A 26,347-nucleotide genomic window follows, 5' to 3' on the forward strand; every position below is an offset into this window, starting at 1 on the left:
AGCAATTATTTTTGTCTTGGCCAGAAACCCTGAGCGTCTTCCCCTCCCAGATTGATTTTTTTTTTTGGCAACGTAAAAGAAGCCCTTCTCTGCCTCATTATTTTACCTAGTCTTAATCACTGAATGGGTATTGCCTCAGTCAAACTGAGACCTGTTAAAGTCTTTAACTTAAAAAGGCTATAAGGTCTCCCACTGCATCCAGGGCCATCTCCATGCTGATCTATATGTTTCTACTGGAACCAGACAGCTCAGGAGAAGAAAGTGAGGTTGCTGACTTTGCACAGCCCTCCCTCACTTAAAATTCACTTGAATGTCTTGGCATCACCTCCCTAATGTCATGATACTTTTTGAGAATGGTGGACAAACATCAACAACAGTTACAACCACCTTCTATCCCATTATCATACTTGCTTGATTTCATGAACTGCGAGAACCGTGTCTCTCTAAGTTTGAAACACTTTGCCTCCGGTAGTTTAAATGCACACACACACACACACACACACACACACACACACTTCACAGTTCATGGTCCAGTTAAAATCTATCTTTTTAAAAACAACAACAAAGAAGATATTGCTAGACTAAAAATTTACATTCCCTATCAATCAAAGTTCTCTTGCTAATGAAAATGCCAACTAGCAGTGACAGAAACAAATTCAAGAAGGGGGAGAAGTACAAAAGGGGTATAAGAATTCTTTACTGAAGAATAAAGTTTACTTTAACAACGGACCATTATTTTTAAGGGGTTTTTCTTTGCACATTATTCATTCACAAAAGCCTAATCATCATATTTACTTCTTTTTCTAACAAGAGTAATAGTTTTATGCTAAGCCACTGTCACTCTCCCTTGATTTCTCATTTAACAACATCACCTATCTCTAAAAATGGTTTACTTTGGCTAAGGGTGACTTCTGTGTGGCTGCAGAACAATTTCCTCCTCTTTTATGAAGTCAGTTTGGCCCACAGTCATTGCTTTAACTAAATTAGCTAATCAACTCAGACATCACATGATCATCATCTTCATCATAGTCGTCTCAGTCTTCTCTTGCTTGAAAGAGTTTATATATATATAAAGTGCTGGGACTAATTACTATCCTATATTGTTCTTTTATATTTAATGTTATGTGGTCATTGCAAAGGTAGACAAAAAATCCTGCTTTTCTGTAACTGAATTAAAGTAATAGGATGTAAACTCATATTCTGCAGGCTTACTGAAAGCATCCTTGGTGAACTTCAGTAGCAAGCAGGATAACAGGGATAATAGGTACCTCACCCTCATTCCCCACATGATTTTGGTTAAGACTGCTTTAGCATAAGTGTTAGTTATTTTAAATGTGTTCTTTCCACTCAGCTTTGATTTCAGAATATCAATAAATTTCTTAATGTATTTAACTATAGCCTTCTCACTGATAGGTTTAGGCTTAATGTGTCTTGTTTGGAGGAAACCATGGTATTTGTTCACTGGCTCAATGTCATCTTCAGATTCAAGTTTGGTATACGTTAAAAATTTACATTTTTCAGAAGCAAGTTTTTCTGATAAAAGCTTCATTTTTCAAACATATAGAGAACTGAGTCAAATTTATAAAAGTTTCCCAAATGATAAAAGATCAAAAGGTATGATCAGTTTTTAGATGAAGTAATCAAAGCTATCTGTAGCCATATGAAAAAATATTGTAACTCACTATTGATTGGAGAAATGCAAATTAAAACAATTCTGAGGTGCTATCTCATACCTATTAGATTGGCTAATAGGAGAGAAAAGGCAAATGACAAATGGTTGAGGGAATGTGGGAAAAAGGAGATGTTAATGCATTGTTGGTAGAGTTATGAACTGATTCAACCATTCTGTACAGCAATTTGGAACTATGTGCATACCCTTTGACCAAGCAATACTACTACTAGGTCTGTAAAGGAAACTTACCTATATATAGAGAGAAATATTTATAGTAGCTCTTTTCTGGGGGCAAGGAATTAGAAATTGAAGGGATAGGCATCAATTGGGAAATCTGTACAAGCTGTGGTATGTGATTATTGTGGAGTACTATTGTAATATAAGAAATGATGAGCAGGATGCTCTCAGAAAAACCTGGAAAGACTTACATGGGCCGATGCAAAGTGAAATGTACTATTTACAAGGTAACAGCAATACTGTAAGATGATTAGCTGTGAATGACTTTGCTATTTTCAGAAACACAATGACTCAAGACAACTCTAAAGGAATTATGATGAAAAAAGGTATCCTTTCCCAGAGAAAGAACTGATGGTGTCTGAATACAGATTGAAGCATATATTTTTTAAAAATCTCATTATTTTTCTTGAGGGTTCTTTGCCTATGTTTTCTTTCACAACATGACTATTATGGATATATTCTGCACACATGTATAACCTATATAAAATTGCTCACCTTCTCAATGGTGGGGAGGAAGGGAGGGAAGAAGAAAGAGAGAGAATTTGGGACTCAAAAAGTTTTAAAAACAAATGTTAAAAATTGTTTTGACATGTAACTAAGGAAAAATAAAATACTAAATAAAAAAAGGTATTGTGATGGAAAAAAAGCATTTATACTTTTTAGGTCCAAATGATGTAATACCATTGGAGAAAAATTCCAAGATGAAGGAACAATTTTAAATGTGTTTTTCAGTTTTCATGTATTTTTCATATAGTTTCATGTTGTATAGGTACATCAAGTAATTCATAAGATAGTCTGGTTTTATTCCCTTTTTAATTTGGAGGTCATACCTGGTTCTTTTTAGTTCAGATGACAAGGAGAGGCTGATAAGTGAGAGACAGCATGTGTAATTAACAGAATGTTGAACCTACAGTCAGAAAAATACGGGTTCAAATTTTGCCTCAGATACTTAGTAGCTGTAAGATCCAAAGTCATTTCACCTGTCTGGACCTCAGTTTTCTCATCTGTAAAATGAGTGGGCAGGATTGAATTATCTCTATCATCCCTTTCAGCTCTAAATCTATGATTATGATAATGAATTTAAGGTCAGGCAGAAGCATAATGGTCTTACTCTGTCTCCTGAAAAATGCTATATTTTGTAACAATTATTTTTTGTCATTAATATCCTGGTCTCACATTTTAAACAAGGGACAACTTTCTGTGTAGATATAAAACACTCTAGCATTCTCAGTATGCTTGGGATCTATTTTGTATATTTGTAGTATATAAATAAGCTGTGTGTGCAGAACTGAGTCTAAAGTTTTGTAATAATCAACCAAGCCAGTATTAATGGTATGGTGCTTTTGAGTGGCTTATTCAGTAATTACCAAACAAGAGCAAGTTACTTTAACCCTAGGACTTGTTGGCACACTTTTTGCCCTTCACTCAATATGTTGTTTTCTAATAAATGCTCATATATTTTGTTAGCGAATGCTTTATATAAAGTACAAAAATATGTATATTTCAGAGAAGTCACCAGTGTTCTCATTTTGTAATTTTACACATGCAATTCCCTCTACCATGATAGGTGGGATCAGGCTTGAATTTAAGAGGAAGTTTGTAAAGTACTTTACTATTAATTTGTGTGTCATTGTATAAGAGTATCAGTCAATAATTAGGGACCTTGTCTGGCCCCACAAACCTTTCCAGTTTGCAGAGAAGCTACAATTTCAGTCATTTCCCTCAGCTTAACTGTTCCATTGTTTATTATGGTAACTGCACAATGTTTTTGTTTCTTGTTTGGTCCATTTCCCATTTTAATCATGTTGGACTTCTTGCAAATACATAAATAACCTGAAATTTCCCACATCTTCCTTCTATGGACTTGCTTCCCTTTAATTTCTTTACTTCTCAAGTGTCTGTAGTAAAGGCTTTAATGTTGAATTATTTTCTCACTGGTGCTTTTTTGAGCCCTTGTATCACCTTAATCTTCTGATTTTTGATTTCAATTGCTGAGTAAGGAAATCTTCCCAATGCTTTCATTTATAAAGACAGAAACTGGACTCTCAGCTCACTCCACTTTTCATCTGTTGCCCTGCCTGGTTCCAACCCCAAGAAACAATATGGCTCTCCTAGGAAAAGCTCAGTCCTTCTAATTACATCATCATGTTGCTAAATCAAACCTTGATTGACACCACCTCCCTCAGCCTCCTCTCCTCTCTGACTGGAGGGCTGGAAGGCAGAGTACAAATTTCCTCCCAATGCCTTCCTTTATAGAGGGCACAAACTAGAACCAGCTTATTCTATACTGCATCTGTTGCTCTGCGTGGTTTCAACTCCTTGGAACAAAATGCCCTTGCGCCATGTACTCCCTGGTGTCTCCCCACCCAACTCTGCTTTTCTGACAACTTTTGTGTGTTGTCTCTCCCTTTAGACTGTGAGATCCTCAAGGGAAGGAACTTTCTTCCTTTTTATTAATTGTAACCTCAGTGCACAGCACAGAGTATGGCACCTAGTAGGCACTTAGTAAATATTTATTGGATTGGATTGCTGTGGTGCTGTTTGTGGCCTGTCCTTAGGGACATGCATTAATAGCTCTACTTTTCCTCCTGAAGTTCTTACCATGGCAAAAGCTGATGCATATACTATAACATATAGGTCCTTAAATGTTTTTACATGTTCTATTAAATCCCATGGCAGAACACATTCATTCTTGATGGTTATAACAGATTCTAGCTTTTTTGAATAACTCTTGGTTGGGACAGATAACCTATTAGATGAATTTGAGCCACCAAACATAAAATGGCTTTTCCAGATTTCCAGTCTTAAGTGTATCCATATTCTTTTCAAAATCATTTGAGATATTAATACTGTTTTTGATACACAGTTCAACATTAGGCATTGCTAGAGTTTGTAATAAGTGATGATTGTCAATGACTTTAGGGTCTTCTGATTTTAGTAGTTTTAAAATTTTATCTCTTAGTTTGTCTAATATGAGATTAAGGATGAAGTATTTTTATATGATTGCCTGATTATTAAGTCCTCAAATGATAAAATCAGTTTTTGGTTTTGTTATGGTATGGCATTGACAAATAATGAAAGTATTTACATCTTCAGTTCTTTTCATGAACATTTAGAGTTGGCCAACTTTTCTGGTTAATGCAATCTGCACGGAAGCAATCCTAGTGGATACGATATTGGCAGTTTTGTTTTGTTCCAACCTATCTTTCTTTCTTGTAGTACCAGAACACAAAGGAATGCACCTGTTCCATGCCCTCCATGTCTGGCTGATGAGAATGAGGTGAAGTACATCTCTTTGCAAACCTTTATGTGTGCTATAAATACAAATGATCAATAACAATAATTAACATTGTGATTATCATTGCTACAGTTTTGAGTAGGGACAGGTTATAATCTCATTTTTATTTCTTTTTATTTCTTAGTTTCATCACACTAGCCTGGATGTGATTCCAGAATCAGCAGAGACCAAATGACCAGAATTTCTGGGTTCTTGCCAGACCCTCACAGGAACTGTAGCAATTTCAAATCACACAGGGTTTCTGCTGTACATCACCCTAGCCTGTATTCTCTTAATTTATCATTTTTTCCTTCAAAACATTGACGATAGGTTGGGCTACAGACTTGTTATATCAGTCCAGATTTCTGTTTTCATTGAAATAGTTGAGCTCCCAGGGTAGAAACTCCCTGTACCAATGCAGATCTGTAATGTGTAATTTTACAGAGTTGTATGGGACACAAAGAAATTAAATGACTTGAACACAATCATAGAGTCAATAGGTGTCAGTGGGAGGACTTGAAACCAGATCTTCTTGTCTCCAAAGATGATCTTTACCCATTCTATTACACTGATTCTCAATTTAAAATTAGATGAAAGGCAAAAAAAAAATTGGTAGATCAGTATTTTCTTCGTCTCCACCTCCTATTTTAAGTTGGTATAAAATCAATGATTTTTGTTAATTAGCAACTTCTTTAAATGTCAGGTTTAGAAACTGGGGTTTTAAGCTTTAACTGTGGGATTTACTTCGTTATACCAGTTATATCATCCATATCTTTTAGTTGCATCTATTAAGCTGCCTATAATAATCTGGAGAGTTCATGCTTGGATACCTGAAAAAACAATTCCAGAAGAGTAAAATGCTAAACAATCATTTCTTTTTTAGTGTTTCTCTTTAGAGTCTTAGTATATGACATATGTCTTTATAGTCAATCAAAATCTAATTTCCCCATAATCATGAACATAGTGCAGAGAACTTAGGAAACATCTAATATCCTGGGATTTATCATAATGACTGACAACTACTTTAGGAAATTCACAGTGTATTCTTGGTTCCTTGTTCCCACAGTATGCAAATCAAAGAGAGCTAAGTAATAGGCGTCTTTGACTCATTTGAAAACAACAATTTACTCTACTTTTAACACAAAGAATCTATCTTATGGAGCATGGAAAAATTACTTCAGTATGCCTCAAATTTACAATATTGCAAAAGAAAAACTGCCTACTGCGTCCAGCAATGAAATATTCATGAGAAAAAAAATCTTCAAAGAGATTCATTTCAGAATGCTGTGCTCTAATATATGAATGCACAGCACTCTAAGGAAATAATGTTCTGAGGCATAGTCTGACAAGATGAAGAATGACTTTAGAAAGTCCGATGAAATTGTAAATACAAATCTAGCAGCATTCTTTTTGCTAATTAGTAAGGACGATAAGAAAAGCCAAGTATATAAATTAAATAAACCTAATAAACTGTGCTCCACGGTATGCAAGGTACTGTGGAAAAAAAAGTTGTGTCTTATTGAGAAGAAAATGAAAGTATTAAAGACTATTGTCTTATTGCACAATTGAAACAGCCTGTGTAATATTGCTTAAAAAATGAATTCAGCATAAAACCTTCAGTTCCTTGGGTTTTAGGATGAATTATTTTAGTTCAGAAAAAATTGTTCTTCCTTTGGATTTTGAAGGATCAGTTAACATCTAGTCTCCCTTTCCCACCTACCACAAAGAATGCTAAAAAAAAAAAAGGACGTGTTCAAAAATCCTTTTTCTCTCAAAGCATTCAGAAAAAACCCTAAAGATCTAATTTCTATGCTTGTGATGGAAGACAGCATTCAGGAAGACTTTGATGGTTCTGTGTAAGCCTCTCAATTTCATGATGAAAGAGACCTTAAATATCTTTTTTTTTTGTATTGCTTCAAAGTGTTCAAATACTTTTCTCTTTTAATACATTTAAAAATAGTTAAAATTATAATGGCAAGGAAGATTCAATTAATTTAACAGCTGGAACAGAACAAGCTACATATCAGAAAAGTTAAACTGACATTCAACTCTGCCTGACGTTGCTTATGGCAACATTGCTACAGCATTTAAATGGGCATGGTATCTGATTGTACCACAGATTAGTTACTAAAAAAGACTTTAATCAATGATTTCAACTGAGTGGGAATCAAAGGAAATTAGAAAAATGAATGAAGCTTAACATACCACCAAAATATTAAATAAGAAAGAATACTTTTACATCTGGATCCAATACAGCATTTTCTCTTGCTGGGCTGTTCCTGAACTTTTGGCTTTTATTCTCAGGGGAAGTTCCATAGATTTACTGAATGTAGTCACTTACTAGACTGCATAACTCCACAAGATCTAAGAGAGAATCCTCATATGATGACTGCCTCATATATATATAACTATATATATAACCGTAGCCATCATTTATCAAGTTGAAAATTATCATGTTAGTCAAAATCACTATTATTATTTTTGATACAAATGACTGTCTTATTATCTTTATACTAATGGAATTCTAGGAGTAGGAGGGATCTTTAATGCTGTTTCATCGAATTCTGTCCCCATTCCTTTCATGTAGTCTCATTCATCCTTTAAGCAAGATCATTACTATCATGCTAGAAAAGTGAGATTTTATCCTACTTTTAAGTCAGTCTGAGGCAACTTCTCATGTTGCATCAAGTACAACTTCTCCATAGTCAGTTCTTCCATTTTTTAACCCAACAAAAGCAGGCCTTTGTATAATTTAAATTCCTTCATTCTCCAGCTTAAGTTTATTTCCTAAAGTTCTAAACTTAGAAAAGAAATTCAGAATAGTTGATCCTATTCTTTGTATCTTGTCTTCTGATTGGCTTTGGTATTATTTAGGGGCAAGGAGACTAGGTAAAAATTGGACAGGTGGAGTAATACAAATCTTCAGACAAAGTTGTAGAATCAGGCTATCACTGGGAGTTCTTCCATGCAAAGGATGACCAGGTCCACTCCAAATAGAATCATTGCAGTCTTCCACTCCCCAGATCTAAAATGGCCTTAGGGTTTTGGTGATATGGTATTCACATGGGCTTTTTAGAATTGTTAAGTAAGTTTTCATTTTGGACCTGGAGATAAAAAAGGTAAGTAGAGGAAACTGAACATTTAATTACAAATCAATAGTATAAACATATATGAATATACATGCATACTAAAGCAAAAGAATAGTTCAAGATATTTTTTAATTTAGCTTTATTTTTGACTCATATTTCAGAAAGGTTAGAAAGGTGATTATCCAAAAATATGTTAGGACTTAGTTTCTTATGATAAATAGATTGATTGATTCATTTATTCATTCATCCACTCAACAAATATTCAAGGCAAAGATACATAACATAGTCCCTGAGCTGCAGAAACTTACAACTGTAGTGCTATGGTAAAAGTGCTAGGTTTGAAGTAAGAGGACCTAGGATTGAGTCTTGGTTCTGTTACTAAGTTATTTGGGGGCCTTGGGCAAATAACATTTTGGGGCCTCAGTTTCATCATTTGTAAAATGACCTTTAAGGTTCCTTCTAGCATTAAATCAATGATCCTATAATACTATAGACATCAGGGAAAACTGGACTTTTCCTTCAGCTAGATCTTGCTCCATCCCTGTGATGCTGACTAATAAAAAGCAAAGCCCTCTTTCTATCCCCTGCTGTCCATTTTCTCAGCTCCATCCACATTAACCCTACCCCTTCAATGGACCACTTCCTAATCCTTTTGCTTCCACTATATCCCTTGGAATTCACCCTATATAATTACAAACTTTCATTCATTTTAGGACTCTTCCTCTTATGTTCTATCTTGTGATTCTCTGTGAGATTAGGCACCAACCCTGCTGTCTGCATGTGTTCCCATACCTTCTGACTCATAAGACCCACAGATGTTGCCACTATCAGATTCTTCTATGGCCATCACTCAGAAATATCTCCATTGCAGTTCACTCTATGCAAAATTTCCACTCAATATTGATCTTGATAGCTGTCATCTACTGACACTCCATGACATTCTCCATTCTTTCTCAATAACACCAGTGTCTAGATCACAGTCTCCCCTTCCACACCAACTCCTGTCCTTGTTCTAAGGGGCTTAAATATAGATATTGGTACTCCCTAAATTACATTATGTTGATGATTCCTTACACACTCTAACCTCCTAGGTTTTTAATCTATTCAATTGATATGATTTACTCCTCAATTTCACCTCAGATATTCACAGGATGGTCAACACCTTTGACCTTGCCAACATCCACAAGTGTTCCACTTTCATGATCAAGAACTTGAAATTTTATCTAATTACAATCACCTATCATTCTGTTTCCCCCTGTGTCTTATCTTCTGGTTCTTTGTCCTCATCTTGAACCAAAATCTCTTGGTACTTTGATACTCTATCACCCCTATTCTGGCTACTCTCTCCTCCCTTCTCAATCTTGATTCCTTAGTGAACCAGTTTAACTCTATGTTATTCTTTATTCTCAAATCACTTGTACTCTTGTCTTATTATCACTTATACCATGTCAAGTTCCAATCCTAGATTAATCTCACCGTCTGCTTTCTCTGCTCCTTCTAGCATAGTGTTGAAAGAAGGTGAAGGAAGTCATGTGAATCACTGACCAAATTCACTACAAATTTAAGTTAGCTAATATCAACTAGGCTCTTTCTGCAACAAAGCCATCCTTTTACTTCTCCCTAATTGATTTTCAATGCCACTCTCTAGAATGGCTGTTCAAAACCTCTTTTCTTCTTAAGGCTCTAATAGCACCTTCTCCTCCACCCTCTCAGCTTAGGTCCTTGTCTCATTCTTTGCTGAAAAAAACAACAATCAGAGGAGCTCCCTGTTCTCTTTCTTTCTTTTCTTTCTTTCTTTCCTTCTTTTCTTTCTTTCTTTCCTTCTTTTCTTTCTTTCCTTCTTTTCTTTCTTTCTTTCCTTCCTTCTTTCTTTGTTTCTTTCTTTGTTTCCTTCTTTGTTTCCTTCTTTGTTTCTTTGTTTCCTTCTTTGTTTCTTTGTTTCCTTCTTTCTTTTCTTTCTTTCTTTCTTTCTTTCTTTCTTTCTTTCTTTCTTTCTATCTTTCTTTCTTTCTTTGTTTCCTTCTTTCTTTTCTTTCTTTCTTTCTTTCTTTCTTTCTTTCTTTCTTTCTTTCTTTCTTTCTTTCTTTCTTTCTTTCTTTCTTTCTTTCTTTTCCTTTCCTTTCTTTCTCCCCAGCAAGGCTTCTAAATTAATTTTTATTTTATTAATTATAACAGCATCTACATATTTTTTTCGTTTTAAAACCAATTTTAAACATAAATATAAAACAAGAAAAAATTGCCACGTACATAACAGAAGAGAGGATTCAATATAAAGCAATAAATTTCCATTTCAAGAAAACCTATATAATAAGTACTGCATATTGTTTTCAAAGCAGTCCAGCTTTTCTTTACTTCCTTGAAGGTTTTCTTTCATTCTCTGCTATGCACTTTTTACTTTATTTTTCCCCTTCTTCCTCTCATCACCTTAAAGAAGGTTACAATTAATCATGGATACATAAACAAAAACATAAACATAGATATCTGTAAACATACACATATATACTCATACACATATATGTAAAACCATACTATGCTTATTTCAACTTGTCGTCTGTTTCTCTGAAGGTGGACAGCATCTTCCTTCAGAAGTCCAAGTCTTTCTATGTTTTTCTAAATTGACCAGTTCATCATTTCCCACACCATAGCAATCTTCCAATGCAATCTTTGTCCTCAGACAATTCTGTCTGAGAGTTTGTCTATGAAAGCTTCCCACCCCCCCAATTTTCTGCATTCTTTCTATTTTTGGCTGCATAGGTTTTATTTATACAAGAAAACTTTAATTTTAAACAATCAAAATTAACCATTTTACACTTCAACAATACTCTCACCTTACAATATAGTTTAAGGTTTATACTACTGAATCAGCTTTCTTTACTTCTTCTCCCCCTGGCATTCATGAAGTTCCTAACCTTTTGTTCTTCCAAATACACTTTATTTTTTTCTAACTCAGAAAGATAATTTTTTTTTAGTAATTCAATTGGAATGGCATTGCATAAAGAGATTAGTTCAGTAAAATTGTCATTTTTTGTTATAATGGCTTTATCTACCCATGAACAATAAATATTACTTCAATTATTTAGATCTATAAATAAAAACTATTCTGCATAAAAACTATTCTGTGTTTATATTCGTATTGTTCCTGTGTCTGTTTAGGCAGGTATACTCTCATTTTTTAAATATTGTCTAGCTATTTTAAATGGTCTAAAATAACACTGAATAATATGGCTGACACCTAGTATTGTTTCTCTATTGTTCTCTTTTGATTAAATCTGTTTTAGCTCTTACTTTGTCTGAGATCATGCTTATTCCTCATGTTTTTTTTAACATAATAAATTCTACTCCTGACTTTTATTTTATGTTTGTGTGTATCTCTCATTTTATAGCATTTCCTGAAAGGTACATATTGTTGAATTCAAATTTTTAATGTGCTATTGATTTCTGTTTTATGAGTAAATTCATACCATTTACATTCTAAACTATAATTACTTGTTGTATATTTTCCTCCTTCCTATTCTTCCTTACTATCCTTTTCACCTATTCCTTTCCCTCTTGACTCCTCTACTTTATTTCTACCTGCTACCTTGCCATTCTATTCCCTAACTTACCCCCTTCTCCGAAAATCCCTCTTACCCTCTCCCTCCACTCTATCCCCTTAATTTCTTTCTGAATTTAAAAGACTTTTATACCTATCTATCTTCTATCTATCTATCTATCTGTCTGTCTGTCTGTCTGTCTGTCTATCTATCTATCTATCTATCTATCTATCTATCTATCTATCTATCTATCTATCTATCTATGTTGCTCTCCCTTTAACCCATTTCCATTAATCTACAGACCCTTCTATACTCTCCCCCCATTCAGTTCTTTCACACTCATTTCTTTATAAATTTGGAAGACTTTTATACCCTTCTAAATGTGTATGTCTATTTAACCCAGATCTGATGTAAGGTTCCAGAACTACCAACCCTCCTCCCCCATCTGATTCCTCTGTATAATTTTTACTCTTGTGCCTCATTTGTATGAGATAATTACTCTTTTTACCTTTTCCTACACCATTTGCTTTTTAGAATCACATCATACTGAGCTTTGCATAAATCTTTCTTTTGAGCTACCCAATTACTAATGACAATCTTAAGTATATGGTTTACATTTCCACATATAAAAAGTAAACAATTTGTCCTTATTGAGTTCCTTGTAATTGCTCTTTTATGTTGACCTTATATTTCTTCCGGATCTTGTCTGTCAAATTTTGTATAAAGTTCTAGTCTTTTTATGACAAAATCCTGAAAGTCTGTCAATTCATTGAATGCTCATTTTTTTTTCCATTCCGGATTATACTTAACTTTGCTGAGTATGATACTTTTGGCTACAACATTACTTCTTTTGCTCTTTGATATATAGTGTTCCAAGATCTGTCGTCTTTTAGGGTGGCTGTTACTAGGTCTTGTATAATTGTGACTCCACAGTATTTGAATTTTTCCCCCCTTGCTGCTCATAATTATTTTCTCCTTAACCTGGGAGTTTGGGAATTTAACTATGGTATCCCTGCAAGTTTTCATCTTCAGATCTCTCTCAGGTAGTGAAAGGCAATTTTTTTTTCTATTTCTACTTTCCCCTCTTGTTTTAAAACTTTGGGACAATTTTATTTAATTATTTCTTGTATTATCATGTCAAGATTCTTTTTTTTTTTGATCATAGCTTTTAGGTAGTCTGATTATTCTTATATTTTCTCTTCTTGATCTGTTCTCCAGGTAGTTGTTTTTAATTTTTTAATTCCTTTTACTTTATTTTATTATTTACTAGTCCCTTATAACATTGTTGGCTCCCCCTTGCCCAATTTCACTTTTCTTTTTTTAAAATATATAATTTATTTATTTTTCAGTTTTCAACATTCACTTCTACAAGAATTTGAACTCAAATTTTTCTCCACATCTCCCCTCACCCCACACCACAAGACAGCATGCTTTTCATCCACCTCTTCTTCCAGTCTGTCCTGCCTTCTATTACCCCACTTTTCCCATCCCCCTCCCCTATATTTTTCTGTAAGGCAAAATAGATTTCTATATTCCATTGCCCATACATCTTATTTCCCATTTGTATGCAAAAATTTTTTTAATATTCATTATTAAAGCTTTGAGTTACATATGGTTTTGAGTTCCATATTCTCTCCCTTCCTTCACACCCACTCTTATTGAGAAAGCAAGCAATTCAACAAAGGTCATACATGTGTAGCCATGCAAAACACTTCCATAATAGTTATGTTGTGAAAGACTAATCACATTTCCCTCTGTCCTATCCTGCCCTCTTATTTATTCCATTATCTCTCTTGACCTGCTGTCCCACAACAGTGTTTACTTCTGATTATCCCTTTTCCCAATTTGCTGTCCATTCTATTATCTTCTGTCTCCTATCCCCTTCTCCCCTGCCTTCCTGCAGGGTAAAGTAGATTTCCATATCCAATTAAGTGTTTGTTATTCCTGCCTTAAGCCAAATCCCATGAGAGTAAGGCTCACTTATTCCCTTTCATATCTCCCCTCTTCCCCTTTATTGTAAAAACTCTTTCTTGCCTCTTTTATGTGAGATGATTTGTTACATTCTGCCTCTCTTTTTCTCTTTCTCCTAGTACCTTCCACTCAACAGTAAATTTTATTTTTTAAGTATTCTCCCTTCATATTCAGCTCACCCTGTGACCTCTGTCTACATACATACATATACACATATATCCATGTACACATACATACCTACACATATATAATATACACATACATACATACCCATACACATCTATGTATATGTATGTGTGTATGTATGTATATTCCTTCTAACTATGCTAATACTGAAAAAGGTCTCATGAGTTACAAATATCATTTTCCCATGTAGGAATGTAAACAGTTCAACTTTAATAAGTACCTTATGGCTTCTCTTTCCTGTTTACCTCTTCATGTTTCTCTTGATTCTTGTATTTGAAAGTCAAATTTTCTATTGAGCTCTGGCTTTTTCAACAAGAATGCTTAGAAGTCCTCTATATCACTGATATTCCATTTCCCCCCGAAGTATTGTACTCACTTTTGCTGGGTAGGCGATACTTGGTTTTAATTCTATCTCCTTTGACCTTTGGAATATCATATTCCAAGCCCTTTGATCCCTTAGTGTAAAAGCTGCTAAATCCTGTATTATTCTCGTTGTATTTCCACAATACTTGAACTATTTCTTTCTAGCTGCTTGTAATATTTTTCTTCTTGACCTGGGAACTATGGAATTTGGTTACAATATTCCTAGGAGTTTTCCTTTTGGGGTTTCAGGAGGTGATTGGTGAATTCTTTCCATTTCTATTTTGCCTTATGGTTCTAGAATATTAGGACAGTTTTCCTTGATAATTTCTTGGAAAATGATGTCTAGGCTCTTTTTTTGATCATGGTTTTCAGGTAGGCCAATAATTTTTAAAATTATCTCTCTTGGATCTATTTTCCAGGTCAATTGTTTTTCCAATGAGATATTTCACATTGTCTTCTATTTTTTCATTCTTTTGGTTTTGTTTTATAATTTCTTTATTTCTCATAAAGTCATTAGCTTCCATCTACTCCATTCTAATTTTTAAAAAGCTATTTTCTTCAATGAGTTTTTGGACTTCCTTTTTCATTTGGCCAATCCTGCTTTTTAAGGCTTTCTTCTCCTCATTGACTTTTTGAACCTCTTTTGCCATTTATGTTAGTCTGTTTTTAGAGGTGTTATTTTCTTCAGCATTTTTTGGAGTCTCTGTTGACTTGTTTTTCATGATTTTCTTACATTGCTCTCATTTCTCTTCCCAATTTTTCCTCCATCTCTCTTACCTAATTTTCACAATCCTCTTTGAGTTCTTCCATGGCCTGAGACCACTGCATATATTTTTGGAGACTTTGAATGTAGGAGCCTTAACCTTGCTGTGTCTTCTTCCAGTTGTATGCTTTACTCTTCCTCATTTGAAAGGATGGAAAAAATACCTGTTATAGATTTATTTTTCCCCTTTTTGGGCATTTTCCCAGTCAATTACTTGACTTTTGAGTTCTTTGTCAAGTGGAGGGTATACTACTCTAGGCTTCAGAGGTTTTGTGCAGCTGTTCTCTAAGATATCTCTAGAGACCTGTAAGTTTTCAGTTCCTTCAAAGTGGCATGGTCAAGGGACAGGTTTTACTCCTTTCCTTACCTGAATTCTAATCTGTGAACAACCAAAAGCACTCTTTTCTGCCCTGGAACTGCAAGTAGAATTTTCTCTCCATAGCTGCCACCAGCTCTGTTCTGCCACACCAGCAGTCCTCCTCAACCCAGGACCACCACTCAGGACTGAGACCCAGATCAGCCAAGAGCTCCATAAGTGACTGCTGCTGGGCTAGTGGCTGCAGCCACCCTGGGGCTTGGACCTGATAGCACTCCCCTCTCACCCAGGTGAAAGTTTTCTCACTGACCTTTGAAGCTGTCTTTGGCATTTGTGAGTTGAGAAATCAGGAAACCACAGCAGCTGCCTGTGATTCCATGCCTTGAAGACTGCTCCAGTTCCATCTGTGCTGTGCAGCCCACCCTGGGCTTTGTTGGGCTCTGCTCTGCCTCAAGCCTGGTGTGATAGACCCTTCTTGTCTGCCTTCCAGGCTGTCTGGGGTTGCAAATATGTTTCACTTTGTCATTTTGTGGCTTCCGCTGCTCTTGACTTTATTTAGAGTAATTTTTTTATAGGTATTTTAAGGGCTTTGGGGGGAGGGTGTGAGCAGGTCCATGCTTCCACTCTGCCATCTTGGCTCTGCCCCCCCATTCTATTTTTCAAAGAGTTGTTTTCTTCCTTATGATTCTGGATCTTCTTTTCCAGTTGGCTGACTTTCTTTTCATAATCTTCTTGGTTTTCGTGGATTGTTCTTAATTTTAAAAGCATTTTTCTTCAATCTCTCTTATTTGATTTTTAAAGTCCTTTTGAGTTTTCCTAAGAATTCTTTTTGAGCAGATGACCATTTGACATTACTCTTTGCGATAGAAGACACTTTTTTTAGGTTCAGTATCCTCCTCTGAAGATGAACCCTGGTCTTTTCTATTCCTATAGTAACTGTCCATGGTTGGATTCTTTTTCCTTCGCTTGCTCATTTTTACTTTTTTAAAAAAAATTTAGTAGTTTATTATTGATAGAAGTGAGGAGGCAATGAGTTCCAACTATGTAGCCAATGTAGGAATATGGAAAGTGCTATATGTGAGAAACACAGAAGAATAGTTTAGCTGGACCACAGAGAGTGAGAAGACAGAGGAAAGACCAATTGGGACCAAGTTTTGAAAGGCTCTTCTCAATAAGCACCAGAGGCTCTCTATTGCTTCTACAATCAAACAGAAACTCTTCTGCATGAAGTTTTAAAGGTCTTTACAAACTAGACCTTCCTACCTTTCTTTTTTAATTTCTCTTAAAAATTTTATTATTTTATTCTGAACTTAAACTCCAAAAAAGAGAAAATTTCCACCTTGAAGAACACAAAAGATTATATATGAGACCCTGAATGTTCATTTCATATGTATATTTTTCCAAAACAGTATATAATAAATTTAACACTTCTAAAAAAAACTTCCCTTCTTGTCTGTGATTCCTTTTGAATCCCTTCATACCTTTCTAACCAACCTAATGAATAATCCCCTGTATTCATTTTCATATCTATCCATCCTGGATTATTTGCTATTTCTTACCCTCACCAGGCCATCTTCTACCCTCTATGACCTTAGCTGTTCCCCTGGTCACCTTATCTCCACCTTTCAGAATCCTTGGTTACATCAAGACTCACCACAAGATCCACCTTCTACCTGACTCCTTTCTAATCTCACCCAGTTTCTAGGGCACTTCCTCTCAAAATTACTCTGGTTTTTCTCTTCCATCAGATTATAAGCTTCCTGAAGGCAGAGACTATATCTCCCTTTAATCTCTGTATGTGTAGCACTTAGTACACTGCTCCTGGACCCAGTCACCATGTTTATGTTTCCCCCTTGTGAATCCACAACTTCTACCAGTTTTGAACTGAAACCCAGTTTAGGAGTCACCTCCATCGTAAGTAGTCTATAAAGTAGATCACAGAGAGAGAGAGCTGGATGGGACCTTACAGGTTGTATAGCACTACCATCCTCCCAGTCACCCAGGCTTGAGACACTGGTATTTTATTCAACCTCTCAACTGGTACTCATTCCATATAAGCCTTCTCCAACCCTTCTTAATTCCAGTGCTTTCCCTCTGTTCATTATTTGCTGTATATAGCTTGCTTTGTACATATTTGCTTGCATGCTGTCTTCCCTATTAGACAGTAAGCTCCTTAGGACAGGGATTGTCTTTTGCCACTTTTTGTATTCCAAAGCACTGGGCACAGTGCCTGGCACATAATAAGTTTTTAATAAATGTTTATTGATTGATATCTACTCTGTTTTAAAGTCATCATTTCTACGTTCACAATATCTGTCATATATTTGCCCTTTTCTTCACACAAAAAGCTGCCACCCTGGTGTCTTCATCATCTCACACCTGGACTCTTGCATTAGCCTTCTATTTGATCTCTTACTCAATTCTCTTTCTATTCCAATCCATCCTCCAATAAACTGCCAAAATCATTTTCCAAAATGCAAGGCTGACCATGCTACCCTTTGCTTCTGATTATACTCAATAATCTCCAGTGGCCCCTTATTATCTACAGGATCAAATATACAACCCTCTGTTAGGCATTTAAAGTCCTTTACAACCTGGGCCTTACCTATCTTTGCAGTCTTCTTATGCTTCAACTCCCCTTTACAAGCCAGTCACCTCCCTGTTATTCCTCAAACATGACCCTCCAATTTCTGACTTGGTGCCTATTCACTGGCCAAGAATGTTCGCCCTTCGTTCCTTGACCTCTTTTGAAAATCAGCTCAAATTCCAGCAGGAGGTCTTTCCCAATCTTTCTCTACTCCTTCCTCCCATATTACTGGCTTCCCTCTGAACACCTGCCATTTATACAGTATCTTTCTTGTACGTACATGTTGTATCCTCTATTATTAAGTGAGCTCCTTGTGGGCAGGGACTGTGTCTGTGCCTTTCTTTGTATCTCCAGTGTTTAGCACAGTAGTTAATAAAAGCATGTTGACTGATTACAAGTTTGAGACAAACATTATGAGAGGCTGAAAAGATTTTTTGGTTCTTCTATAATGTTTATTACCATGGCATGTAATCAACTGATGTTAAGAAAAACAAACAAAAACAAATAAACAAAACTACCCAGCAATAGTACTAAAGATGAGAATATTAATTCACAACAATTCAATATTGAATGGCAGAACACATTGTTTTGTACTCCTTAATGCCTCTTTACTGCACTTATTGTAATCAATAGTTAAGTACAGTTATCTGTATTTGCGTCATATCTACTTACTGGTCTGTAGACTCCTCAGGAACAAGGACTATATTTTGTTTAAACTTTGTGTTCCTTCCTCAGCAACTCAGACATTGTGAATTACATAGTGGGCGCTTAGGAAATATCTTAGGAATAAATCAAATTGCTAAGAACAAAGGGGATGTTAAAAGTAAGAATAAAGGGATTGTTAAAACAAAGACAAATTAAAACTTGATCTAACATGGAGTGGGGTCTCTTCTGTTCACACAATCAATCCTATCATTGTTCACAAGACGCTTAGCATCATCACCTTTCCCATTCACATTACAGGACATACAGGTTTGAAAAAAACCATCTAGATAAGGAAATTTTAAGGACTTAATCATTTCCCACATTAAAAATGCATCAATAAGTAGCAGTTATTTCCTTCCCCAGATGCATGTTTGCCACTTATGACTTAGCAAGTTGAAATAATCTAGTCAAATTCTAGGAGGTCTGAGGAGAATTTCTCATAACGCTCATGTGAATCTTACAGTTAATAATTTTTAAGCACCTGATATATAGGGCCAAATAATTAGTAGTACCTAATGCCTATGGCCAAAGTATCTTCAGAAAGCCCTCCATAATTAAAACAACTGATCCTCATATTTACAGCTAAATACCCCATTATCTTCCTAGATGAACATCTTTTGCAAAGCAGCAATCTATAATTACAACATAATTATTGTTACCAGCATTGAAAAATCATGTTGAGTATAAAGATTTCTCTTACTGGATCCAGGTTCTTAAAAAGAAGGATGTCTTTGCAAGCCTCCTGCAATCTATTTCTTTGATCATCTGTCTTCGGGTGTATAATCTAAAAAATAACAATGACATAAAAGATATAAAAGGAAATATTTTTTGTTGACTTCTGAAAATAGAATTGTATCATAGAGAAAATTTCAGATACTTAAGAGACTATAAAGTTTGTATATCTAATTTAACTCTTCACTCTGTTCACTTTCAGAAGCCACTGTCAGGCTCAAATTCCCTACCAGAAAACCAGTAATGCTGAGAGTGTCATGCAGGAACAGGGAATTGTAAGCATTTTAAGGGATATATTAAGATTAAAAAACCAAAATATAAAATAGAGGCTTATCCTTCAGACGACTAACAAGTGAAAAGTAACATTATGGCTATGTCTATATTGCTAAGTAAAAGAACAGTTCAATTTGCTTCTGGAAGCTCTCATTCTCCTAGCTGTTGGCCATTTTCCTTCCTAAGATGGATTTGGTAAATTCATTAAATTTTAAATCTGCCTCCTTTAAAACTCTTGGTTAAATAGAAAACCATGCAAGAGGAGATCTATTTTTGACAGCCATATTGTGCTTCTAGAGAATGTGCTCTTGTTTGTTCTCCAAAGAGCTCACATTCTCAAGAATTTGTTTTTGACAATTTCTTCAATTAGAAACTAAGATAATTCTTTTTCTTAGGAAGTGAACAAACTCTCTGGAGAAAATGACTAAGTGGGTGAACACTCAAGATTGGACACATTTTTAAACCACATAAATGGAGACTACTCCTTGAATAGTACTGCCCAGGGCAGTTGCGTTCCTGCAATGAAATAGAAGATCTGGATACATCTCACTCCCCACTTAGCCAACACAACCCAGACTGATGAACAAGGATTCTTCACACTCTCCTTGTAGAACTCAAGACTTGATCAATTGCCTTAATGGCACAATAATGCAATGAAAATCAGGGAACCATCCATTGTTGAGATTTTTTCCCCCAGTTGACAGGTGTGTAAGGGAAAGCAGAGTTCCAACCACAAATGCTGACTCATGTCAGCTAGTAATCCATAAGTAAATCACAAGGTTCCAATAATTCAGAGCAAAGGATCCCAGTCTTCTCCCCATTTTGGTAAAGTATATATCTGTAGGATATATTGGCAAACAATACCCAGGGCAATCATATTTATACATCAGTTTTTTGAGCTATCTAGAAACATTATCTTTTCTTACTCAACCATTAACTCACAGATTAAGTGAAAAATCCAAATTCTGTGAACAAAGGTGATGATGGGATTTCTTTGACTACATTCAACATGCTATATATTCTAAACAATCAAAAACAGGCTACGTACAAGTATATATTAATAAAGAATTACTTAGTGATATAGACTAATTAATCAAATTTATAGCTCTGCAAAGATCCTAACTCTTGAAAGATAAAATAAGCCCTTATAGTATGGTTAACTGGTAAAATTGACCAACATCATAAGCAGTGATAATGGTGAATCATGTAGGACATTTTTAGGATATAGATCTGGCTTTTAAACACTGCATTTGAGAGAGTACCAATCACTGAAAGTTTAATGTGACTATTTTTGAAAAGATTTAAGTATTTGTGACCTTTCCCCTTCTCATTTGGAAAAATTAAATTGCCTTTTACCTAATATTCTTTTTCTCAGTCAAAGTAGATACTAAACATTCAAGACTATATGTGTAGGCATATAATAAAAGGTAGTTCCAGTTACTTAGCTACCCATTGACTAAAACATCCTATATAGTTTGAGAAGTAATAACTAAACCATGCTAAAACTCACTGCTTTCTATTCCAAATTCAGTAAGTTACTATAAATACTATAACAAAGGTGCTCCTCACTTAAATCCTCCTCCTTTTGCTTCTGCTTCACCACACCAAAGCAGGTCAGTACCTTTCTGTAGGACACAATCTTTAGAAGTTGTGTGGGGAAACTGAAGAATTTGCCTATGGTCACAGAGCAAGGATCTGTCAGAGGTAGACCTAGAATGGACTTCCTGATTGAGACTAGTTCTCTACACTGTATTCTACACTGACTCTCTCTGTTTATGACATGCCTTTAATTAATTGACAGGCACTTAAATTCATTGAAGAGAGTCTGAATTAAAGGAATGTCATTTTTTCTGTAAAGAGCATGAATTAAAAACTGATGGCCTTTCAAGGTTATTTGTCATTATTTTGGCCTAAGAGACTTCATGATCATTTCTGACCAGCATTAAGTGCCTGGCTCCCAATATTTGTTCTGTTACATAACTAAATTCTAGCAGTCAGTTTATATGTAAGAAAAGGATTTATCACTTTATCACAGACTCACCAAATACCCACTTTTATGTGGTAATAGCTCTTAAAGAGATCATCGACCTTCAGTTAAATAAAGAAAGTGGCAAATATAAGGTTAAAAGAAGCACAATTTATTTGCTCATCACCATCAGTTACCGAGTAGACTGTGTTGGTTTACCAGTAGTTAATCTATTGCTAGAAAGTTACATACATCTCAGCAGAACTAACCATTCTTAGGGAGCTTAAGAGCTAAGATAAAACACTGTCAGTTCTACCCATTTTTGTACAATTAAAATGCACCGAGGGTACCCTTAAGTGGGAAAAGAAGTCATAATATATGAGGTTGATAATTGAAATGCTAAAGCTTTAGAGAAAACAAATACATTATTTTATGTATGATAGATTTATTCTGAGTACATTATTACTATTCATACATTATTGGAAACCTACTACTTTTCTTTAAATGCAGTAATACCTTAATTATCTGTTATCACTGAAAATGAAAAATTCTAAATAACTAATTTTCCAGATAACTAGAGGTTATTTGACTTTTATTGTAAGGTTATTCTATTTTTAAAAACCCCAGAAATCTTCATGAAATGTATTAAATAGTGCCCTGACTTCTGAAAATGAAAATAAAATGAACATTGCTTGATGACTCTGAAACATCGGTAATTGCACTGTAGGTGAAGATGAAATAGGACTGATGGTAGAATAGGTAATAACTCTAGGATATGTCTTAGAAGATGTTTTCTTTGAAAAATATTTTGATTTAATTTTATATTAGGGTAATTTTCCACATTTATGAGAAAATAGGCACAAAGAATATACAACTACATAGACCTTTTAAGAAGCATGACATAGGTGCCTCTTTGAAAAATTAAGTACTGAAGACCAAAGCAGCATCTCTTAAATAGTTTTCCAAAAGAAATTTCTTCTTTATCAATGCTAGAAGTACTTTTGGCTTAATTTCAGCTTTCAAAACATATCTAACTACATCACTGATGCAGTGGGCTACAGACACATGTATCCACTCATTTGTACTATCTATTGATAGAGTTTATTAGCATTTCACAAATCCTGCTAGCGTATTTTGTATGATCTTACTTTGGAACTTACAAACATTTCATCATCATCACATAATGATGATAATGACACCCCTGCAAACATAGTATCAGGTCACAATTTTCTCCAACTCCTCTTTAATTAATGATTTCACATTTAACAGAATTATAAGCACATATCAACTAACATATAAAATTTAATATTAAAAAGTTAATATTATATATTAATTTTGTCATGAAATGTAATGTAATGACATACCAATTGCAGAGTTTTTGACCTCTCAGCTATTTTTTTTTATCACTGATTCAAGGGGCTACTTCTTTACTTTCAGAGCAGTGGCTTTGATGGGGGATTTTTATTGATGGGGGGTAGGATTTAACTTCCAAATTCAGTGCTGCTAAAGATTTCTGAAGGTGCCAGATGTCTGACTTTTGAATAAGTTAGCTTTATTTTTAGGTGTGAATTTATTATAGTTAGAGGCTAATTTTTCTATTAAGAGCCTTCCCGATTTCATTATTTAAATTAATGAGAAATTGTAGTGATCAAAAGACATTCATTTTAAAGAAAACTTTACAAGCACCAGGGATCTTATTAACAAGAAAATGATTATTGAAAATTGTTGCATATGATACCCTTTTTTCTACTTATCAGGAAGGTCCCATTTTTAATTTTACCAGCTTTTCCACACTACATTGTTATGAATTAGGCATGTTTAGCCTTTAAAAAACTTGACTACTAGAGGAACCATACTTTCAAATAGAAATGTTATGTAAGAATAGATCAGAAATACTTTGGGCTGAAAAAGTAAAGGAAGAACACCTCCAAATATCTCTAGGAGGAAGTTATTGTTTAGATGAGTTTTCTGAAGGTGTAACGAAATGAAAAAATACAATTTAATCAAAGTAATGTTATGTCTAGAAAGAACGCTTAAATAAAGTATTTTATTCTATCAAAATAGGCACATTTTTTTCTTCATGCAGTATTTTCTAACATTTCCAAAACAAGTCATTATCTCAGATGCTATTAATTTGGAATTTGTAAGATTTTTGAGTATTTGGGCTAAAATATGCTTGTATTCTATGTATGAAAAAACAGCTTTCTGAATAAATGTAGTTTATTTTTGATAGATTATAAGAAGAATGTTTGATTTGCATAATAAGATGAAGCACTCTATCACCATCACTTTCATATAATTATTACATTATAAAAATAAGCCATCTATCAACCAAAACCACTCTATTAGGCTTTCTGAGAACAACACTATTATCAGTCAATTGAAATTCATGGACCACAGTCCATATGATGAAAAATAATATTTAAAAAAAATAGTCTTTCAAACTTTCCACTAATTCAGAGTAGACTTCCCCCAATATTGGCTAACAGCTAGTCCAAATTAGCAATGGTAATACAGTACAAGTCTATACATATGTATCAGATGGCCCTTATATAGAACCTTTTTATTTTATACTAGATCCATAACCTAAAAGAATTAGGATGAGCCTAATATTTTAATTATACTTATCTAAAATCCAAATGAGATATTAGCAGCAGGACACTGAAAATTTGTTATATTCTCAAGGATATAAACTTAGCAGTTTTGAGACCCTGAATGATCATTAAATGTCTTACATATTAAAGTTTCGCCATGTGGAATGTAATGTATAATTCTTTATCCTCAAAGCTTTAATTAGCTAAGCATTCTAGGATATCTTCATACATGTATGTGTACATACATGTTTATGTGCATATATATGTATATATACATACACTCAGAGACTCCAAGAAAATCCCAGTTTTCTATATGTCTTCTCTATCTATCCATATATCCAATACTGGGTGGGATTTAAAAATGTAGAAATGGAAAACTGGAATTTTCTTGGTGTCTCTGAACAATTCAAGGTTATAAAAGTAAAAGATGTAATGGCCTCTAACCCAAATGAGGTGTCACAAGTCCAGGAGGGTCACCCCTGAAGTGCTTTCATATATCATTCCTCCTTCCATCAGCAATGTTTCAGATATATTTTCAGAATCTTACAGCTGCTAAGGGGTCACTTTATAAATTTTTTGGCTGCTTAGGATTATAATGCATAAATAATTCCTGTACTTCCCAATCACTCAATATTATTCTTGATTTTTGAAGCTCTTGCAACATACCTTGTAAGAAATGAAAATGTTTAAATAGAGAATTCCTTTTACAGAGTGTACACATAAAAAAGAACGGAAACTTCTTTTATTTTCTAACAGTCTCTTTTAATTTTGATGAAAAATTGAGAACAGAAATATATCAAGGCAAAACAAAAAAGAAAAAAAATTGCTTCACATCATTGCAGAAAGGTCATTCTTCCAAAACTGTAATGACTTCTAAGAAATCTCTTTCTTAGTTAATGCAAACTATTAGTCTCACAAGAAAAATCAGTATGCTACCAACAGCACAATATTTTTTCATTTATTTATTTATTCACCCATTTATTTGTATATTTTGGTAATTTTTGTTTACAAAGCATATTGTCCTTTTATAAGTATATTAACTGAAGCAGAGGGCTTTTCTCAAACATTTTCTTATTTGGGAAATGCTCCTTTAAGAGAAGAAGGTTACAAGTAACAACTGATGAAAATAATAGCTAAAAAAAAACCAATTTTCATGGGTTCTTGTTCTACAGTGAACCCTAAATCAAGAAAATAAGTCAATTTGGTACTTTGAATTTTATATAGAATATACATATATAAGTATATACACACATGTATGTATGTGGAAATATACATATCATTTTTATGCTTCCAGAACTGAATAACTTCAGCACCTTCCAGTCTGCCAAAGTTTTCCGAGATCTTAAACACTTCAGTAGGACATCAGGAAAGGAAATACATTTTGATAAAGTTATCAGATTAGCAAAGAAAGTTGCTGGGGGAAAAAAGAGTTAGAATTGTCCCAATATGCATTCTCTTCTACCTGTTTTTTTACTTGAGTTGATATTATTATCTTCATATTTTATAAAAAGTTTAAGTAGATTACATACCCTGGATTCTATATCATCTTCTTCTTCATCTGGATTATAAGCTTCTGCACATACTACAAACAGGAAAAAAAAACAAACCAAAGTGCAATAAATAAACAGTATTTAAAAATAACAATCCTTTAATAAGTCAAGTCAGAGTAAAGTACTCTACCTCTTAAAACCAAAATGTTCTCCATGATGAGGATAATGAATTATTTAAAAAGTTGCATTAATAGTCAATGTAATAAGAAAAGTTGTACATCAAGCCAGCATCTTTGCAAATCAAAAATTTTTTCCTATTGACTTAAATTAATTTAAAAAGTATGCTTGAAAAAGTGAGCACTGCTATTGGCCACACTCCTGATCAGTAGTTTGAGTTTGTAAATATTAGCCATATGTATTCCAAATCAAAGGTTGTAGGTGACAATGTGTAACTTTTGGTAGATCTTTCATAGATCCAAGAATCCTCTGAAGGGCAGGTGAAGTAATCATACATCAGTGGTTTCTTAGTATCTCAAGGTCAGATTTTCATGTGAGGTTGTTGTTCAGTCATTTTACATGTCTGCTTCTTTATG

General features: G+C 34.3%; 1 protein-coding gene and 1 long non-coding RNA gene across 3 annotated transcripts in view; one reads left to right on the forward strand and one right to left on the reverse strand.

The window, feature by feature from the left end:
• LOC140533404 (uncharacterized) overlaps positions 1 to 26,347 on the forward strand; it is a 116,891-nt gene that overhangs the window by 49,450 nt on the left and 41,094 nt on the right. The window lies entirely within an intron of this gene.
• PRKAR2B (protein kinase cAMP-dependent type II regulatory subunit beta) overlaps positions 1 to 26,347 on the reverse strand; it is a 147,468-nt gene that overhangs the window by 24,518 nt on the left and 96,603 nt on the right. For both annotated transcript variants that reach the window (XM_072653065.1, XM_072653064.1), the window contains exons 3-4: positions 25,794 to 25,846; positions 19,400 to 19,483 (exon numbers count right to left, since the gene is read on the reverse strand). In XM_072653065.1, the coding sequence (XP_072509166.1) occupies positions 19,400 to 19,483; positions 25,794 to 25,846 (137 nt within the window). The remainder of the gene's footprint in view (positions 1 to 19,399; positions 19,484 to 25,793; positions 25,847 to 26,347) is intronic.

This window comes from Notamacropus eugenii, chromosome 3, assembly GCF_028372415.1.
Source record: "Notamacropus eugenii isolate mMacEug1 chromosome 3, mMacEug1.pri_v2, whole genome shotgun sequence".
Taxonomy (NCBI): domain Eukaryota; kingdom Metazoa; phylum Chordata; class Mammalia; order Diprotodontia; family Macropodidae; genus Notamacropus; species Notamacropus eugenii.